Below are 16,801 nucleotides of genomic sequence, written 5' to 3'. Positions count from 1 at the left end.
GGATCAGGTCCCTCCCCTGCAACCCTCACCCCATCCCTAATTCCCCTATATTTTAATCCATTTCGGCAGGCATCCCGGTGCATTATGCACTTTTTTCCAGGGCTTTGCATCTGTCCATTGCAACGACCCATCTACTCAGCCGAGGACGCGTCGCCACTCCCCACATTAATGCAATGGCTCGCTTTATCAAGCCAACGGCATTGGATACAAACAATTTTGCATACCTATTAAAGGCATTCCCACCTCACACCCCTAGGAACAGTAGCCGTGGGTCGTCGGGTATAACCAGTCACGAAAAAGAGTGTATTTTATTGAGACATTTCTACCAAAAACAACGATTTGTCATTCCTACCAATTATTTGGCATTTACAAATAATATAGAAAAAGGATCTCTCCGTCCCCCCGCACTTGAGACAGTCTGCGTGTGCCTACCTAAGCAAATAGCGTGCAAGAATAATAAATCCTATGTAGTATTTTCAGTTGTATAAGTCCTGTGAGAAATCCCTATTTTCTTGGGTGAAATTGGCCTGTAATGCGTGTGATAATTGCAAGTGGCAGTATCTTACTGTCACCGGGAGGTCAAACGCATTGTGCAGATCAGTGAAAGGGACCAGCGTATCCTTCTTTACCACATCTGCGATATGTAACACTTTGCATCTCTCCCAAACCATAAACCTGCCAAACTTATTTACCTCTGGTAAATGCATGTTGCACCAAAGTGGTTGATTCAGGGTAGCCCTCCCACCCCATCCTAAATGCTGATGTGCGTCCCTCCACACCTGTAAGATGTGCTGCATCATGGACGGAAGCTGCCTTTTTCCCGGGCTACTGTACAGAACCTGGAGAGGAGGCAAAGCCTGCATCCACCATCCCTCCGTCCCAACATGCGGCTTAGATATATGTCCGTGCAGCCAGTCGCTTATGACCGCCAACTGGCTGGGCCAGTAATACCTACTCGGGTTAGGGATCCCAATACCCCTTCCCATACCGAGCACAGCATTGTCACCATGATAATGCAGGACTGGCCCGAACCACAGTTAAGGATCCAGAGGATAGCGTCGATTTTATCAAATTCCCCTTTAGGAATGTGGAGGGTGTCATTCTAGAGCACATAGAGCTACCGCGGCAGGGTTAACATTTTGCACAAGGCCGCCCGCCCAAGTAGTGTCAGTGGGAGGGACCCCCAGTGAGTGACATGCCTGGCAAACCTGTCCATAATAGGCTGGAGATTCGGGTGCATAAAGGTCCTGAGGTTAGGACCCCCCCACACACACACACTCACACCCACACACACACAGATATTATAAATCCTCAACAGATGCCCTATATGGGCAATCAGTGGGGGTGGAGTGATAGTCCTGTCTGCACCCTGAAGCGGGAAAAGTAGAGATTTCTCCCAGTTCACCCGCAACCCACTAACCTCCTGAAAATCCTGCAGCGTGTGCATGACCCGGCTGCAAGCTACCCATGCGTCACCCAAGTAGACTAAAATGTTGTCGGTGTAAAGCAAGACCCTGTCCTCCTCCCCATATTGCCAGCGGAAACCCGACCAAGTCGGGTCCTCCCGCAGATAGATTGCCAAAGGCTCAATGGCCAACGTAAAAAGCATGGGGGAGGGAGGCAACCCTGCCTCATCACTCTCTCCAGGGGGAAGCTCCAGGAGGATACTCCATTAACCCAAACCTTTGCATTCGGTGACACATACAACAGGTGAATCCAGCCCAAGAAAGTCTCCCCAATCGAGTCATCACTTCCCAGAGAAACCCCCATTCCACTGAATCAAATGCCTTTTCAAAGTCCACCGAAAAGAGAGCGACGGAGTCCTGCAGCGCAGATGCCTGAGATATGGCCATTCACAAGGCATAAATCCACACTGGTTCGGGTGGACCAAAGAGTCCACCACTCTGCTCAGACACTCCGCCACTACCCACACCAGGATCTTAACCTCCTCGTTTATCAGGGATATTGGCCTATAAGATGCACAGGACTCCGATGGCTTGCCCGCCTTGCGGATGACAATACAAGCCTTCCTAAGGTCTTGGGGGAGCAGGCCATTCACCCACGTGTGAGTGAAGAGATTATGCATGTGCAGGGATGTCAACTCTCCGAGCCTCTTTCAGACTTCAACCGGAAAGCCATTGGGCCCGGGGCCTTCCAGACTGAAGGTGCGTGATGGCTTCCGAGATTTCCTCCCCAGTGATGTCAGCATTGAGGCTCGACCTGTGTGCCAATGTCAGCTGTGGCAGGGGAACGCCATCCAGAAAAGGGGAACCCACTGACGGGCCCTAGGCCTGTCGAGAGCAGTAGAAGTCCTTGGTTTAAGTGGCAAATGCTTCCGCAATCTCTGCCGCCTCCGTTAGCCACGCCTCCCCACGCCAGCTATTTCCCTCGCGTGTCTTCGCCCCTCTTCCCGCTTCTCGAGCCAAGCCAACAATTGCCCAGCTCAGTCCCCAGTTTCATAGATCTGGCTAAGTTTAAGCCAGTGCGCTTGCCTGGCATTGTCAAGGGCAACATTCCGAAGTCGGTTCTGGCCAAGGAGAGCTTCCTGCTTTTCCAGGGTCCCTGCCTCTAGATATTCTTCCTCTGCACAACCTCGAGGCTCTCAGCCTCCCTAATCGCTTGCCTGTGGGGCCCGCCTATGTGCTGTTATGGGAGAGATCATACCCCCCACATCCCCCCCGCCAAGTAGCCCTTCCATAGTACCTCTGGACTGTCCACCAACCCCTCATGTACAGTGAAATCTATATAAAGGATATGGCAGAGTGCTGGGAATTGGCGAGGACTGATCCCCCTTTGTTGGGAGGCAAGAGGTTGCAGTATCTGAACTATGCAGATGATATGGTCATCTGCGACATGACCCCAATAGGCCTCCAGAGAGCATTGAATGCCGGAGTGTCTTTTTTAGATAACTTAGATCTGGCTATAAACGTCAGTAAATCAAGAATTGTGATATTAACTTTCATCAGATCCATATGGAAAAGGTTTAGGTGGTCCCTAAATGGTGAGCATTTGGAAATAGTTTACCAATATAAATATCTGGGGAATTTTCTATATGCAAGTAGGGGGAAAAGCCTGCCAGAAAGGGACATGTAAGTAAAATGTATGGCGGTAGCAGTGGAATTATCGTACCTTTTTATTACAAATTCGGCAGGTTCTCGGCCCTCCCTTTGATGCAATTTTACAGACAAAAAACGATGCCAGGTTGATCTTTGGTGCAGAGAGTTCTGATGTAGCTATAGCGTGGCAAATGTTGGAAGCAAAAATGTGTAAGAGGGTTCTGCGCCTCCCAAACTAAGTTGCATTTGTAAGTGTGACGTCTGAATTTGGGATATTGTCATAACAAACCCATATTGAATGGGTTCTTTGCAACTGTACGCTAATATGGTTTCCTCTCCTGCTGCATCTTTCTATATTTGTTTAAAAACAATGTTAAGTAAAGGCTCCTGCATGGTCCTCGAAAAATGGGTGAGAGAAAGAGTTGCGTTGCTGAGAAGAATAGACTCATCATGTGACGAACTCTGTGGTAACCCAAACAAGGTGTGAAGTTGAAATTGTATAGGTGGGCACGAATCAAGACGAGAGGTGATGTTTTGGGTTACTGCTGTTTTAATGATCATTTTAATTGGGCGATAAAAAGTTTTAATATTGTGGCTCCGTATTTAAGAAAACACCCATCCAAAGAGTTGTGCATGAAAGTATTGAGGTTTAAATTGAACCTGTTACCTACAGGGAGGTGCTGGGGAATCGGGAGAATGGGTATTGAAACTGTCGCCATTGTGTACAGGAGGAACATCGTTAAAACATTTCTGAATTGTCCTCTAGACATGATGAGGAATGTGAAACTGGCTCCTTTTAGTAAACTACGGGATGACGTGCTGTGGTTTAAGATCTTAAACACAAATGAAAATTCTCTCTTAAATAGGCACTTTAGATATTTAAGAAAAAGTGCTGTATTCGTTTTAGCATGTGATATGGTGTTTTTAAATGCTTAGCTTGTGTTCTGTAGTATGTGAAATGTGTGAAAAGTTCAGTTGAGGAACTATAACGCACAATAAAATAAATAAAAATAAATTAATTAAATGTACAGCAAAATACTCAGCCTCCTTGGAGATAACTCCCTCTAAGAACTCCGTGAAATCCAGGTAATAGCTGTTCAGACACAACAGCATCTTCACCCTCGGCCTGCCAATAGTGCGCTCCATGGCCAATGCGGGATAGTCTGAAATGCCTCGGTCTAAAAATCGAATCGAAGCAACTTTGTGAAGGTCACCCAGTGGGATAAAGTAGTAGCCAAGCCTAGACATGGAGCCATGCACCCCAAGAGGAAGGTGAAGCCTTGATCCGAGGCATGTTAAGCCCTCCAGGCATCCAGGACGCCCATCGCCATGGAAAAGATTTTTAACCTCGTTGGGGTCCAGTATTCTTACTCCTGGAGTGGGTGCAGCTCCGCATCGGGTCCATTACTTCATTAAAATCCCCCCCAAGGACCCAGGTATCTTTTTTTTTATTTTATTGAAAAATCTACAGTTTTAACATGCGTAAAAAACGTTTGTTTAAATTCCATTAACCCAACTCAAATAGCTCTTAGAAAACCAACAGCCCTGCACAGCAGGGAAAGGAGATAGATGCACAAAAACAAGAGAAAGAACACATCAACCAGTTTGTACAGAGCATGAAAATTATCAATTATTTTCCCAATTCGTTAATTCCAATACACAAAGACAAGAGAAGCATGGGGATCACTGCTCAAGTGGACATTTATTAAGTGCATCTAGATAGTTCACAATTGCACCAACATATCTTACATTTGTACCGGATGAAATCTTATGCCACCAAGCGGTCATATCATCATCAAGAGTAGCAAATTGACTAAGGTGTACAGAACGCAAGGCACTGGTTTTCTCACACTCAATAAATAAGTGTTTCAATGAGTCAACTGCCAATGAGCAAAAACGACATAGATTGTCTTTTACCAGTTTGTCTTTTCGTTGCCAGAGAATTTCCTTAGATTTCAAGAAGTTCAATCGAAATCTTAGGAATTGCTCAAGATGTTAGCGAGATGGAGACTGCATTAGATAATGTGACTGAATGTTTAACTTTTTTTGTCCAATTCCTGACCAGTTTGTAGAGGACAATTTTTCCCATTTGCCTAGGTTGACGATCCAAGCCCAAGAATCAAATTTCTTTTTTGCATGTTGTGGTCTAATGAGAAGGTCATACTCAGAGATTCCTGCAGGATCGACCCAGAGTTGTACTCTGAGACGCCACATGTCTAATAGGGTAACATTGTTGTCAACATAGGTTTTGTTGAATATTTGATAGGCGGGCATTGGATTCTCAACAGACATTTTTCGCATTAATGTGATTGATTTCCAAATCACATAGCTATATAAAGTATTCAGTGACAATTCATCTCGTAGGGATATCATTGAAACATATGGTGGTAAGTGGAGGACATAGTTCCAAAAACGCCCCTCTAAGGAGTTCCAGATTTGCTCGCTGACATGCCAACTAACCTTGGCTCCAAAAGTTAGTATAGGGACTACCTTTTATAGGTAGAACGTCAGAACCGGGGATAGAGAACATTTGCCATAACTTTTGTTTATTTTTGCCGCTTGGATGGCAAGACTCATGGTTTTTAATTTCAAGTCTTTCACCCATTGGTGTTCACAGATGAAATTTTTGAACTGCAAACCCAAGTATCTTATAGAGTCAACAGTATCAAGAAACTGTCCACCTACAGCCCACCTAAACACCTTTGCCTTTTTTCTTGAGACAATGCCAATTGACACAATTTTTGTTTTTTCTATGTTGATTGTTAGCTCATTGATCCTGGGTATCTGCCTGATTAATACAGAGAACCGCTTGGATGTCATTCAAAGGTTCCAGTGCAAATGTAGGGGAGGGGTACACGCACATAATACCCTAAACCTCCTCCTATAGATAACTCTTCACCAAAACAAAGCACCCACAGGAGTCCTGTGACACTGTCAGTAGCCAGAAGGGGAGCCGCCAGTATATCCATATCAGGGCGCCTCTTGTCCCCATAGAGAACCCAGCATGCATCGCATTCAGATAATTTGTGCCTTTAAAGAATTTACACTCCGACCCAGCCAAGTGGGTCCCCGCGAGGAGAACGAGATCGGGAGAGTGCCGGTTGAGAAACTGCTGTACCAGCAGCTTCTTGATACTAGACCCCAGCCTATTCACATTCCAGGTAAAATAGGAGAGCTACTTCGAACCGTCCCCTACCGCCATAGCTATGCATCAAAGGTATCACACCGGAAGAGAACCCACCCCCCTCACCTTGGCCTAAGAAGAGAAAGGAATCTCATCCCGACCTATAGACCCTACAAGCCTACCAATCAGGAAAGGAATCCACTAAGCTACCCAACTTAACAACCCCCCTCCACCCTCCTCAACAACACACTCCCGGCCATCCAACCCTGTACTCCCCCTCCTCCCTCCCCTGCCCCCCAATTTGAAGCACCTGTCGCCCAAACCTTGTGCAAACATGAAACAAGAAAACCAGCTCAACCATAAACTGGGTCACTGTTACGAGCAGCCAGAGCCTCATACAAGCCTCCGACCCAGGGCCCGCCATAAACCAGAACTGTAAATACAGGAGATATAAAGTGGAGACAATCAGCAGACTGGTGTTCGACATGTCAAAAGGGAAACTAGGCCACCCCGTCCCCTATACCCCTTGCTTTCCAGTACTGGAGTGTTATCAATGTCATCAGGTGGATCAGAAATCTGAGTATCAAACAGAGCCGGTTGCAGTTTCTGGCGTGGCAAGGTGGGGCAGTTGGGATTGGGTGTGAAGTTTAAGGTTACACAGTTTATACTGTGACTAATCTGAGGATGTCGTCCCTTCTCCCCTTCGGGCGACCTTTCCCAATTTGGCCAGGGGCGGTGTGTCCACAGTACAATAGTCCCCCTGGGTGTGGTGCACGGGGGAGGATCACATGGGGAGGGAGTTCCCCTACAGGATTGGGGATGACCATCATCAGGGCATGCGGTATAACCCAACTTTACTACCCTCCAACCCCTTCTCCAACTTTAAATCTTCCTTCCCTCTCCCTGAGCTGATATATTTTGTCAACTCATTCCACCTGATCTGCATAACAACTGAAATCCCAGATAATACAAACTATCCTGTGTGTAGCTTTAAGGCTAGTACTGTGATGAAGAAGCAGAATGAACGTTCTAGTTTTCAAAGCCAGCGATTGGCCCTAAGCAGTATAACAGTCCGATGCAGGAATTCGAAGGCAGTTCAAGCTCAATCCGAACTGCATGAGAGAGGCAAGAAGGAGGGAGCCATCTCCTGAAGAGGAATAGTGGGAGACGGGCATGGAAGCAGATGACGCGAGTCGCAGGACCCGGTAAAGTGTGGCAGAGTCCGAACTCAGAGCTGGAGGAAGGCTTCAGTCTGCAGACCCCGCTGGACGACCAAACGCTACCGCAGCCTCCAAAACGATTCAAGCTGCCCGGGAAAAGCCGGCACCACAAAGAAAGAAGTAAACGGGGATGCCTGGGAGCTGTGAGAGATCTGGGGAAGCAACAGGGTGAGCTCAGGAACCGAAGAGAGGGCCTGGGACCCCAGAGCGAATAAGAGACAGTTGTATACTTGGCAGGAGAGTGAACCAAGTGAATAGCACGCAACAGTAGAAGTCTGGGACCTGCACCCAAAAGAGAGGGTCTGGCGCCCCGAAGTGAATGAGACAGTTGTATACTTGTCGGGAGAGTGAACCAAGCGGATACAAAGCAACAGTGCGAGTCTGGGACATGCACCCATATGAGAAGCCAAAGTTTAAAGCAAAGCGGGTCTGGGACCCTGTAAAAGAAGAAGAGAGAACCCAAGAAGGAACATTTGCTTGGCAGGACAGTGAACCAAGCTGTATAAAGTATTGGGAGTCTGGGACCCGCACCCACATGAGAGGTTGAGAATAAGAGGGTCAAGAACCCTATGACTGATAAAAGGAATCGTACACTTGGTAGCAGAGCATGCCAAGCTGATAGGATATAAGTATCTCGTGAGTTATCCAGCAACCTGGGATAAGTAGTAGTCTAGAGGAAAGGAGCACAACCCTAGCTTTGAAGTCTTATATTTTGGAACATTATTTTGCATCACTTTTTATTACCAGCGAAACTGGGAACTTTTCTGTTGATTGAAAACACCAAGAACACTCACTATTTACTTTGAGAAGAGATCATCCTGGCACAGTTATGTTAGATTATTAGTGTTGGGGACAGAAGTAGTTTTTTTTTGTTGACATAACATTGACATACTGTTTATTTTCAGACATCCTGACAGTTTCACTAGTTTTCTTTGAGGTTGGGAAACCTTTCGTACCTTTAGAGATAGAGAGGCCTTTTCCCAACCCTTTATTTAATAAAAGTCTATATCCAAAGCCATACCGCCATTGTGTCCGAGCCTTATTTCTGCACCCTTACAATACCCTATGTATTGCATCTCTGTAGTGAGGGACTTGGTCATTCACATCCCTAGTGGGAACTCTATGATGTCCTACTTCCTGGGAATTCAATAAATGCTTGCAGCACCATTATAGTAGACATTCCCATTCGCTACTAACCATCACCATATAGGTCCTAGAATACGAGGATTGACCTGGAATGTAAGAGGTGTCCAAAATGCAAAGAAACGTAGGCAGGTAATGGAACATGCTAATAGGCACCAAATAAATATGTTATCCGTATAAAAAATCGAATTTATAAAACCGAATGGGAGATTGGATGGAATTTCAACTATACGAAAACTTCGTATAGCTGAAAATGTCGATAAAGTTTACCATTCGGTGCCATTACAGTGAACAAGGGGAGGAGAGGTTATAGGCGTGTCCCCCGCACCCTTGTTCACTGTAAGGGTTGCGGGGGGTGTCCCCCGCTTCCCAAAAAATAAAGTTGTGAAAAAAAGAGGACCCTGCAGCACTGGTTCCAGATCACGGAAGTGAAGGGAACAGGCTTTGCACAGACACTGCGAGTCGGCAGCATGCAGCAAAGTGTGCCGCCGATTTGGTAAGTAATGGGGTGGGTGGGAGCGGGTTGTCTGAAATGTCCACGAACAAAAGTTATTTGCTAACAAATAACTTTTGTTTTTTTCTCCCTATCATTTCGGATTCGACACTTGGGGGGTAGGCATGGGTATCCCGGAAATTGGATATTACTGTTTATATTATGTTTTGTGAGAAAATGTTCCAAGATGTCGCTCGTGAGATTCTTAGGCGGAATACAAGGATAACAAATGGTAACGTTTCCTTCTGCTTTTCCTTTTTTTTGTGAACAAGAGGAATGTGACTGTGTTTAATTTTTAACTTTTATTTATTCAGTGTAGCTTTGCCTAAATACTTCAAAGTGGTCAATCTGGGACTCTTTCGGGCTTTTAGTAGGGACATTTGTTCTGTTTACCTCAACGATTCCCTTCAGTATGGAAATTGACTTACCTCAAGCATGCATACTCCCATATTCCACTTTAGAGGCTGCAAAGGAGGTTCATTAGGATTGTTGCCTGGGGAATTACAGTACCATCATAGTTACTTTTTGTTTAATTCCGCCATTTTATGTATTCACCAAGGTTGGGCGGCTAAGAGCCTTCGTCACAGATGGCAAATCCCCACATATACCCCCGTTAGAAAATGTGGCTTATGAGATTCTCCTGTCCTCAGTGCTGTAAACTCCTTCCTAGTCATGCAGTGTCATGGATCTTCAGCATTGTGGGTTTTATCCATCATGGTCCATATATGGCATATCCGTTTTGATGACTTATGTAATTGGTTTTCTTACAAACCCTCTGCTCTCTTTTTAACACCCTCCAGTCTCAACACCATTCTGCTAGTGAGTTCATGACACCTCCTAGAGAAGCTGTTAAATGGAAAATACATGCATATCCAATCCAAGATGGTGTTGTGAACCATAGATAACTGCCGTGCATCTCCTGTGTTTCTGTCTTTTCTGCCCATTCCTCTTCTGTTCTTCTTGTTCCTGTTCGCTCCTGTTCTCCAGCTACTTGTGTTAGGCAGAATCCTGTGCAGTTCCCTTGGGGAGCACTGCAAAAAGATTGAGACTACAGGAGTAAGCAGTAAACCCAATTGGTAGCAGTCTGCACCACCCAGATTTACCTGGTAGCTGTGGCTGAGCAGTCAGACTTCTCTCAAGAAGAGTAAGGCAGTATATAGAGTATACACAATAGGGCTAAAACACAGTAGAGCAAACCAACACTGACCAGACCTTTGTATAAAAAGTATATAATTATTTATTTAAAACACACTTTAGGCAATATACTAGCACTCTAAATCAAAAGCAAGTTAAAACACAGTCATGTAAAGTATACACACCTCCCTTGATAACTATTAGACAAGTCAGAGTTAAAACCCCATGATTTCTTAAGACCGATTTGAGCGCGTAACCTAGATGGCACTCCAATAGTTAAGTTAAAGGGAGAGAAAAAGGTAGAGCATAGAAATAAAACAGGTCCCAACACTTTTAGGAGTTCTCAGCAGGGGAATAAAAGGCAGTATATACTGTAGAGCCAAAGTCCATAGGCCAGGCCCACTTTAAATGGAGTAAAGCGAAATGTGCCCAGGATCACACGGTTTAAAATTCACTAAAAGTCTTTGCAGAATGTTCAAAAGAGGTTGGGGCGATTCAAGAAGGTAAAGTTAGAAGGTCTGGGGCCAACCCAGTTGGAAAGCCAAGGATGTAAGGGTCACCTTGGGCAAACCGAAGAAAAGGAGGCCAGGCAGGACACAGTACCTTAAAGAGAGAGGAAGCTCCAGCGGTGGCAGTTGCTCCTGGCAGTGGTTGCAGTTTGTTGTTTCGACCAGGGGAACAGAGGATCTCGTTGAGGAGGAAACGTGGAGTCGTTGCACTGCACAGGGGTGAAACCAGCGGCGGAGGTTGTCGATAAAAGGTGGGTACCTTTTACTCGCGGTCAAAGTGGTGAAGCTTGGCTGTCCGACCAAGAGAATTCTTTGGAAGGCGAAAAGGGCGAAGTGGTTGGTCCTATCCAGCTCAGAGGAAGAAGACTCGTCCAGCAGAAGATCTTCTCTTGTCGTTGGGAAAGTGGTGAGTTTGTTGCAGCAGGGCTCCACCGGTGGTGTCGTCTTTGCAGGTGGCTCAGCTTCTTCCCTCTTTGGATTCTTAGGTCCTGTGGTGACCTCAGAAGTTCCAGTCCCAAAGGCCTTGCTTTTATGCAGAAAAACCCCCATTCAACAGCCTAGCTGTCACTCAAACTTGCTAAGTGGTGAGCCGGGCGGCTCACCACTGGCCCAATCAGAACAGGGTGCAACTTGAGTTGCTAAGGCAACGCAGTCCAGGGTGCCAATTCCCCTTCCCACCCATCCTGTGGAACCCAGGCAGAGTGGCACCATTTGGAGGGCTTCTGTGGAGAAGCCCGCCAAAAAGCGGAACAAAGGGCTCGACCTTGGTCAGAGTTACAGGGACGGACACGAATGCCATTTTAGAAAAGAGTTCTGGCAAAAAGACCCAACCGTGAATTTAATATTAAATAAATAAACTGGCGGTATCTTTAACATTGCACCAAAAAGTGGTGTGTTTAAAATCTATGGGAAAATCCCATAGAGAATATTCCGGTGGAATATTTTACGTGGTAACCACTGCCACCAGCCAGAAACTAGACGAGGGGGACTGGACAGTGCCCCCTTGAAAACAGACCCAGGGGCAATATAATTAACCCCTTCCAGTACTTCCACAATATGATGGTTTGTACTGGTTATGTTCATAATTTAAGACTAGTAAAGTCAATGGTGACTACATGCCTTGGGAGACAGTAGTCAGTCCCAGGGTATGGAGTCTATGTTTGGGGGTCACTATGACACCCCTGTGTTACTGCACTGAGGGTGCTGTGTAACACATACACACAAAACAAATGATACCCTATGGAGGAAAAGACCCCATAGCCCAAAATCACACAAATAGTCAGAGACATACCTCAAATCATGCCTAAGAGTGGGAGTAAAAGAGTCTCACTCTTAGCAGGAGAAAAAAACAAACCCCAAAAATCCAGCAAAGCTGCTGGGGGACTCACTAGGTTTGGGAAATTAGCCTTATAAGAGAATTCTCCCCAACAATGTGGACCCAGCCTGATGCGAGTATTCCAACTCTGCTGCAAGGATAAAGTTCTCCATCTTGCACCAGTCTCCAAATTCACCACCCGAGTCTCCAGTTTTGCTTCCTTGGCTTTTTGGTCATTTCCAATACAGTTTTTCTTGTCATTCTTTTCAGATTTTAGTGAAGTTCAGGCACTCTTTCTAATTCTACATGCAGATAGTGTAGTAGAGGCCAAACACATGCTAGTTGTCAACCATTGCTCTTAACTGCTGAGCCTGGACCTATGGTTCCTAAAGAACTCGTTGTTGTCCTTGTTAGGATCTTCACAAAGACCAGGACATCCTTCAAGCAGCTAGAAAGCTCTCAGTGAGGAATTCTTATATAAGGTCAACAAGTTCAGATTTTGTCATTTTATTTTATCCAAGAAAGTCAATTGAGTAGAATTGTCCGCAAGCAAGTTCTTTTCAAATCATGTCATTGAGTATCTGAGAACATGACAGTATGTCACACCTCGCAGTACATTGTTGGAAATTTTGGAGAATGGTTTGGTGTAAATTTGTGTGTGTCGCTTGGTAGCTTTCTTTAAAATATGTGCATGTACCTTTAATTTGATATCGATTGTTTTATATGATTTTTTAAAAATGACATTTTCTCATTGCTAACTCGAGTTTATTTTTTTTTCCTTTGGCAGACAATCGGACTGATTATTGGGATTCAGATGTAAAATGGTTTTCTTCATTAGAAAACTCCAACTGGCTAGACATAATTAGGTTTGTTAAAGGATATCAATTGATGCTTTCATGTTTTTAATGTGTTCTAAATACACCACTTTTTAGGCTCACGTTCACTACTGCTTAAGGCACAAGCTTTGTTTTTTGTGTGCTACATTTTCTGTTAGCGAGCTTCTGTATCCTGGCCTATTTTACCATTGACTGGCTGTGAAATGTCACAGACATTGCAAAAGAATACTTAGTTGCTAACACTCACTCGCCATGTGCCTGCACACTGTGTCATTAACATCTGATCAACTTCTGCAACACTTTCTTGCAGAAGTACCAGGTGTGAGGAACCTGAGGGCATCCTCCCATCTGCTCCTCTTGGGACTTCCTCCCAAGTGGCCTGAGAAGGGCCATCGCTCTTGGATCCCGAACCTGGGAGTGTATATGCGAGGGAGGATCACCTGGGTGGAGAAAAGGTACTGTTGGGTGAGGCATGGTGTCCCCCTTTCCCTTGTCAGAATACACCCTACCCTCGCAAGACCTTTGTAGGTTATTATCAATCCTCCCCACTGTCGCACGCACCAACTATCCCATATTCATATCCCTTTAAGGCTGGGACGAAGAAGAGGCAACTAAGAGTAATGCACACTTCCCTCTGTGCACACCACTTTGGTACTGGGAGGAGGAAGAGGATTGTGGACTATTACTCTAGAGGCAGGCATGTCCCCTTAATTATGGCCAGGCAAAACTTGCACCTGCAGCTAATTGAGTGGCGAAAGGTGCGGAAATTGAAGAGTGAGTTGTTTGGAAAGAGAGATCCACCTGAGAAGGAGGACGCGGCAACCGGATGCGGAGCAGGCTGGAGAGGGCCTGTGAAAGGGACACCAACAGCTGCAGGAGTGCAAGAAAGTCACAGAGGCTAGGAAGGACTCCGAAGGGGTCGAGAGCGCTGCAGAGCTCTAAGCCGCGTGTCCCCCGCTAGAGCTTAGGGACACAGATGTTGCCAAGAAGCCGCCGAAAACATCACGAAGGTTCGGAAGAGGTGAGCTCAGCTCACCAGAGCTCCCGGTGAGGCGTGTGAGCGAGAGCCGGAGAGAAAAGCGATCGGACCCGGAGGAGCGCCATTACTCTGGTGAGTGATGGAGAGAGACCACTCTACAGGGGCTTAGTATTGGCAAAGGAAAATGCTATTTGAGTGAAAGCATATAGTGAATGGGTCTGGAGAATAAATGTACAATATTGAATAATAAACAAGATGCAACATATTTAATGAGTTATTGAATACCGAGCTGTGCTCTAGCACCTTGAAGCGTCTTTTGTGCTAGATTGAATTGCAACTAAAGATCGTAGAAGACCAAATAACCAGACGGACTCAAGGAATATGGCAAAGTACTACTTATTTAATAAAGCAGGGAGAACTGACAGGCATCGTACTGATGCATGCACACTCGCACCTTAACTTGATTGCACCGATTTCTTATACTTCAATATGCGTCAATCATAAGAAGGGATTGGTTAAGGGAACATAGCTACATATAGAACATATTCAAATGAATACATCATTGGCTGCACCTTATCTGTAGGACACGCCTCGAACGGCCTCTAAATACATACAGTACTGATTATAGCAGACAAAATCCAGCAGATTGGTCTATGCAACATTGTATGTTAGGTTGCTCCTTAGGCCCACTGATTGGTTGGCATGCTATCCCAACCTTGGACTTTCGTCTCTTTAGAAGCACGTATCTGAAACAAAAACTAGGTGCTTTTTAATTGCGTCAGATTACTCCCTGTTCTCCCAATTAATCCATTATCCTTCATCGGTTGGCCATAATCCAAAGTCTTCCATCTGTAGTTGACCTTTCAGCCTGCTCACTGTGCTGGAACATTTGAGGGAGTGTGAACACAACACTATTTTCGTCTGAGGCTCTAATGACTAGCCCTCATCTTCAACTTCTGAGTCACACGTGAAGAGACCAGAAATGTGTCAATTCCAGCCTTATATTTACTATTATGTGATTCAATTATGCAGGGTGATGTTGCTCCTTTTGGCATCTTCTTTGTATTCATGATACTTTTAGGTACATATTTCTCTTGGTGCTTCAAGTATTTTCATATTGTTTCAGTTTAGGTTCATATATCTTCTTCATGACATCACTCTGCCCTCATCAGATTTCACTTAATGTTCCATGATGTATGTTCTGACATCCTTCCATGCGACATCCTTCCACGCTTTCAGTGCCCGGGTACATTCTATATGGCTGAGTGCATAACGGCTTTCATACACTCGATGCGGTATAGGCATAACCCATGGTTTCCCACATCCAGCCCTTCTCCTGCTGTTCCAGTATGACGGCGTTGAGGGGCAGGAGCTAGGGAAAATGCATCTACCTGCTCCTCTACAGAACTAAGGATAAGTTATGAAAAAACGGCAAAGGTGAAAAGAAAGTGATGTGCATTTACGAACAAAGTGAATTTGAAGGAAATGCATTTATGAACAATGCAAAAGTACTAAACCAAGTGAAAATCCATAATGAGAGCTTGTGAAGCAAGTGAAAAGAAAATGATGAGGACTATTGGATAGTGTAAAAGCAAGGTGGTAACAAGAAGTACCATGAACTGAAGTGTGTGAAAGTCACGTGTTGGCTGAGTCAAAAGACTGTCAAAGTGAAACAGAAGTGCATATGGAGTAATGACACAGATGCAGAAAGGAAAATTGTGTTGGCAAGGAAGTCCAATTAGAAGTAATGAACTTTACAAAGTGCCATGGGTTATTGGTTGCGTGACCTGTGATGGATGGAACGTGTGGTCTGACAACTGCAGCTAAACCGAGTAATCTTACTTGGCATGAACCAAGGAATGTCAAGAGGCTGAAGCTGTTTAACCTAACAAGTGTTCAAGTTGCTAAAAGAAAAGGCAAGTTAACTGAAGTTTTGAAAAGCCTGTAATGTTGCACATTCAATTTGAAATCAGTTTTGAGAATTACGCAAGTTGAATTGACTGTGATTTTGAAGCCAGGGGAGCTGCCTTCTTGGGGAAGGCAAGCCTAAGATTTTGGAACTGTGTTGAACTTGGGCAAGGGTGCCCTGAAGGCCTTTTTGTGGAACTGATTTGAACTCAGGGGAAGCTGAGAGAAAGCCAGGAGCTGGAAGAAGCTCAGTACTTTATTTTGAACGCTGTTTCTTTGGTTGCTGACATCTCTACACATTGCAAGTCTTTAGTTGTGCGGGCAAGTATTGGTTTTGAACAGACAGACTTTTAAGTTGAACTTAACATAGGGGAAGTTAGGCCTTACTCCATCCTGACATTCAAGAAATAAACCATTGATTTTAGAAAAAGTGAATCTGTTGTCCGTTTTAATTCATGATACCTTCACACAGGGCACTGTCAAATGCCCCAGTCGATCAGCAATATTACCAGTGGGATTCAGCATGAAACCTTGTACTGAAACAATATTAATCTGCCAGGACATGCATCATGGTTGGCATGAGCCTTCAGGTACTGGCATCTTGTCCTGAATTACTCCATTAATCCAAACACAATTGTTGTATCTACAGTGTTTTGATGGAGGCAATGTAACAAAGAAAACTGCACTGGCAGTGCAGGGGAACACTAGCTCTAATCCCCCACCTACCTATACTTAAGCACAGGTCCTCTATCTTCCTATGGTATCTTCTAGGGCAACAGTCTCTTCTTGCATAGTCTGGTTCCTAAAGATAGTGATATAGCTCCAGACCAGTTCCTACATAAAGTGAGGATTTGGCCTCAATGATAAGTGATCGCTTCATGGTTGCATTCCCAAGAGGACTTGATTTATTCAGGAGGTTCAAGGTTAGCGTTTGCCATAGGAGCTGCTCAGAAAGCATCCATGCCACAATATTGAAATCACTTAAGTCTGTTGCTTTTTGTAAGACTCCCCAGAAGAGATCATTGATCTGCCGCTGCTTAATTGATGAATGCCTCACATAGTTTAAGATTGGAACGTGACTGGC

General features: G+C 45.0%; 1 protein-coding gene across 1 annotated transcript in view; it reads left to right on the top strand.

Moving 5' to 3' along the window:
- MTMR12 (myotubularin related protein 12) overlaps positions 1 to 16,801 on the top strand; it is a 1,529,619-nt gene that overhangs the window by 1,239,294 nt on the left and 273,524 nt on the right. Inside the window, exon 11 of the mRNA XM_069627080.1 lies at positions 12,782 to 12,860. Coding sequence (XP_069483181.1) covers positions 12,782 to 12,860 — 79 coding nt within the window. The remainder of the gene's footprint in view (positions 1 to 12,781; positions 12,861 to 16,801) is intronic.

The sequence above is a fragment of the Ambystoma mexicanum genome, chromosome 6p, assembly GCF_040938575.1.
Source record: "Ambystoma mexicanum isolate Mex_15411 chromosome 6p, UKY_AmexF1_1, whole genome shotgun sequence".
NCBI lineage: Eukaryota > Metazoa > Chordata > Amphibia > Caudata > Ambystomatidae > Ambystoma > Ambystoma mexicanum.
This window is presented reverse-complemented; position numbering and strand designations above follow the sequence as displayed.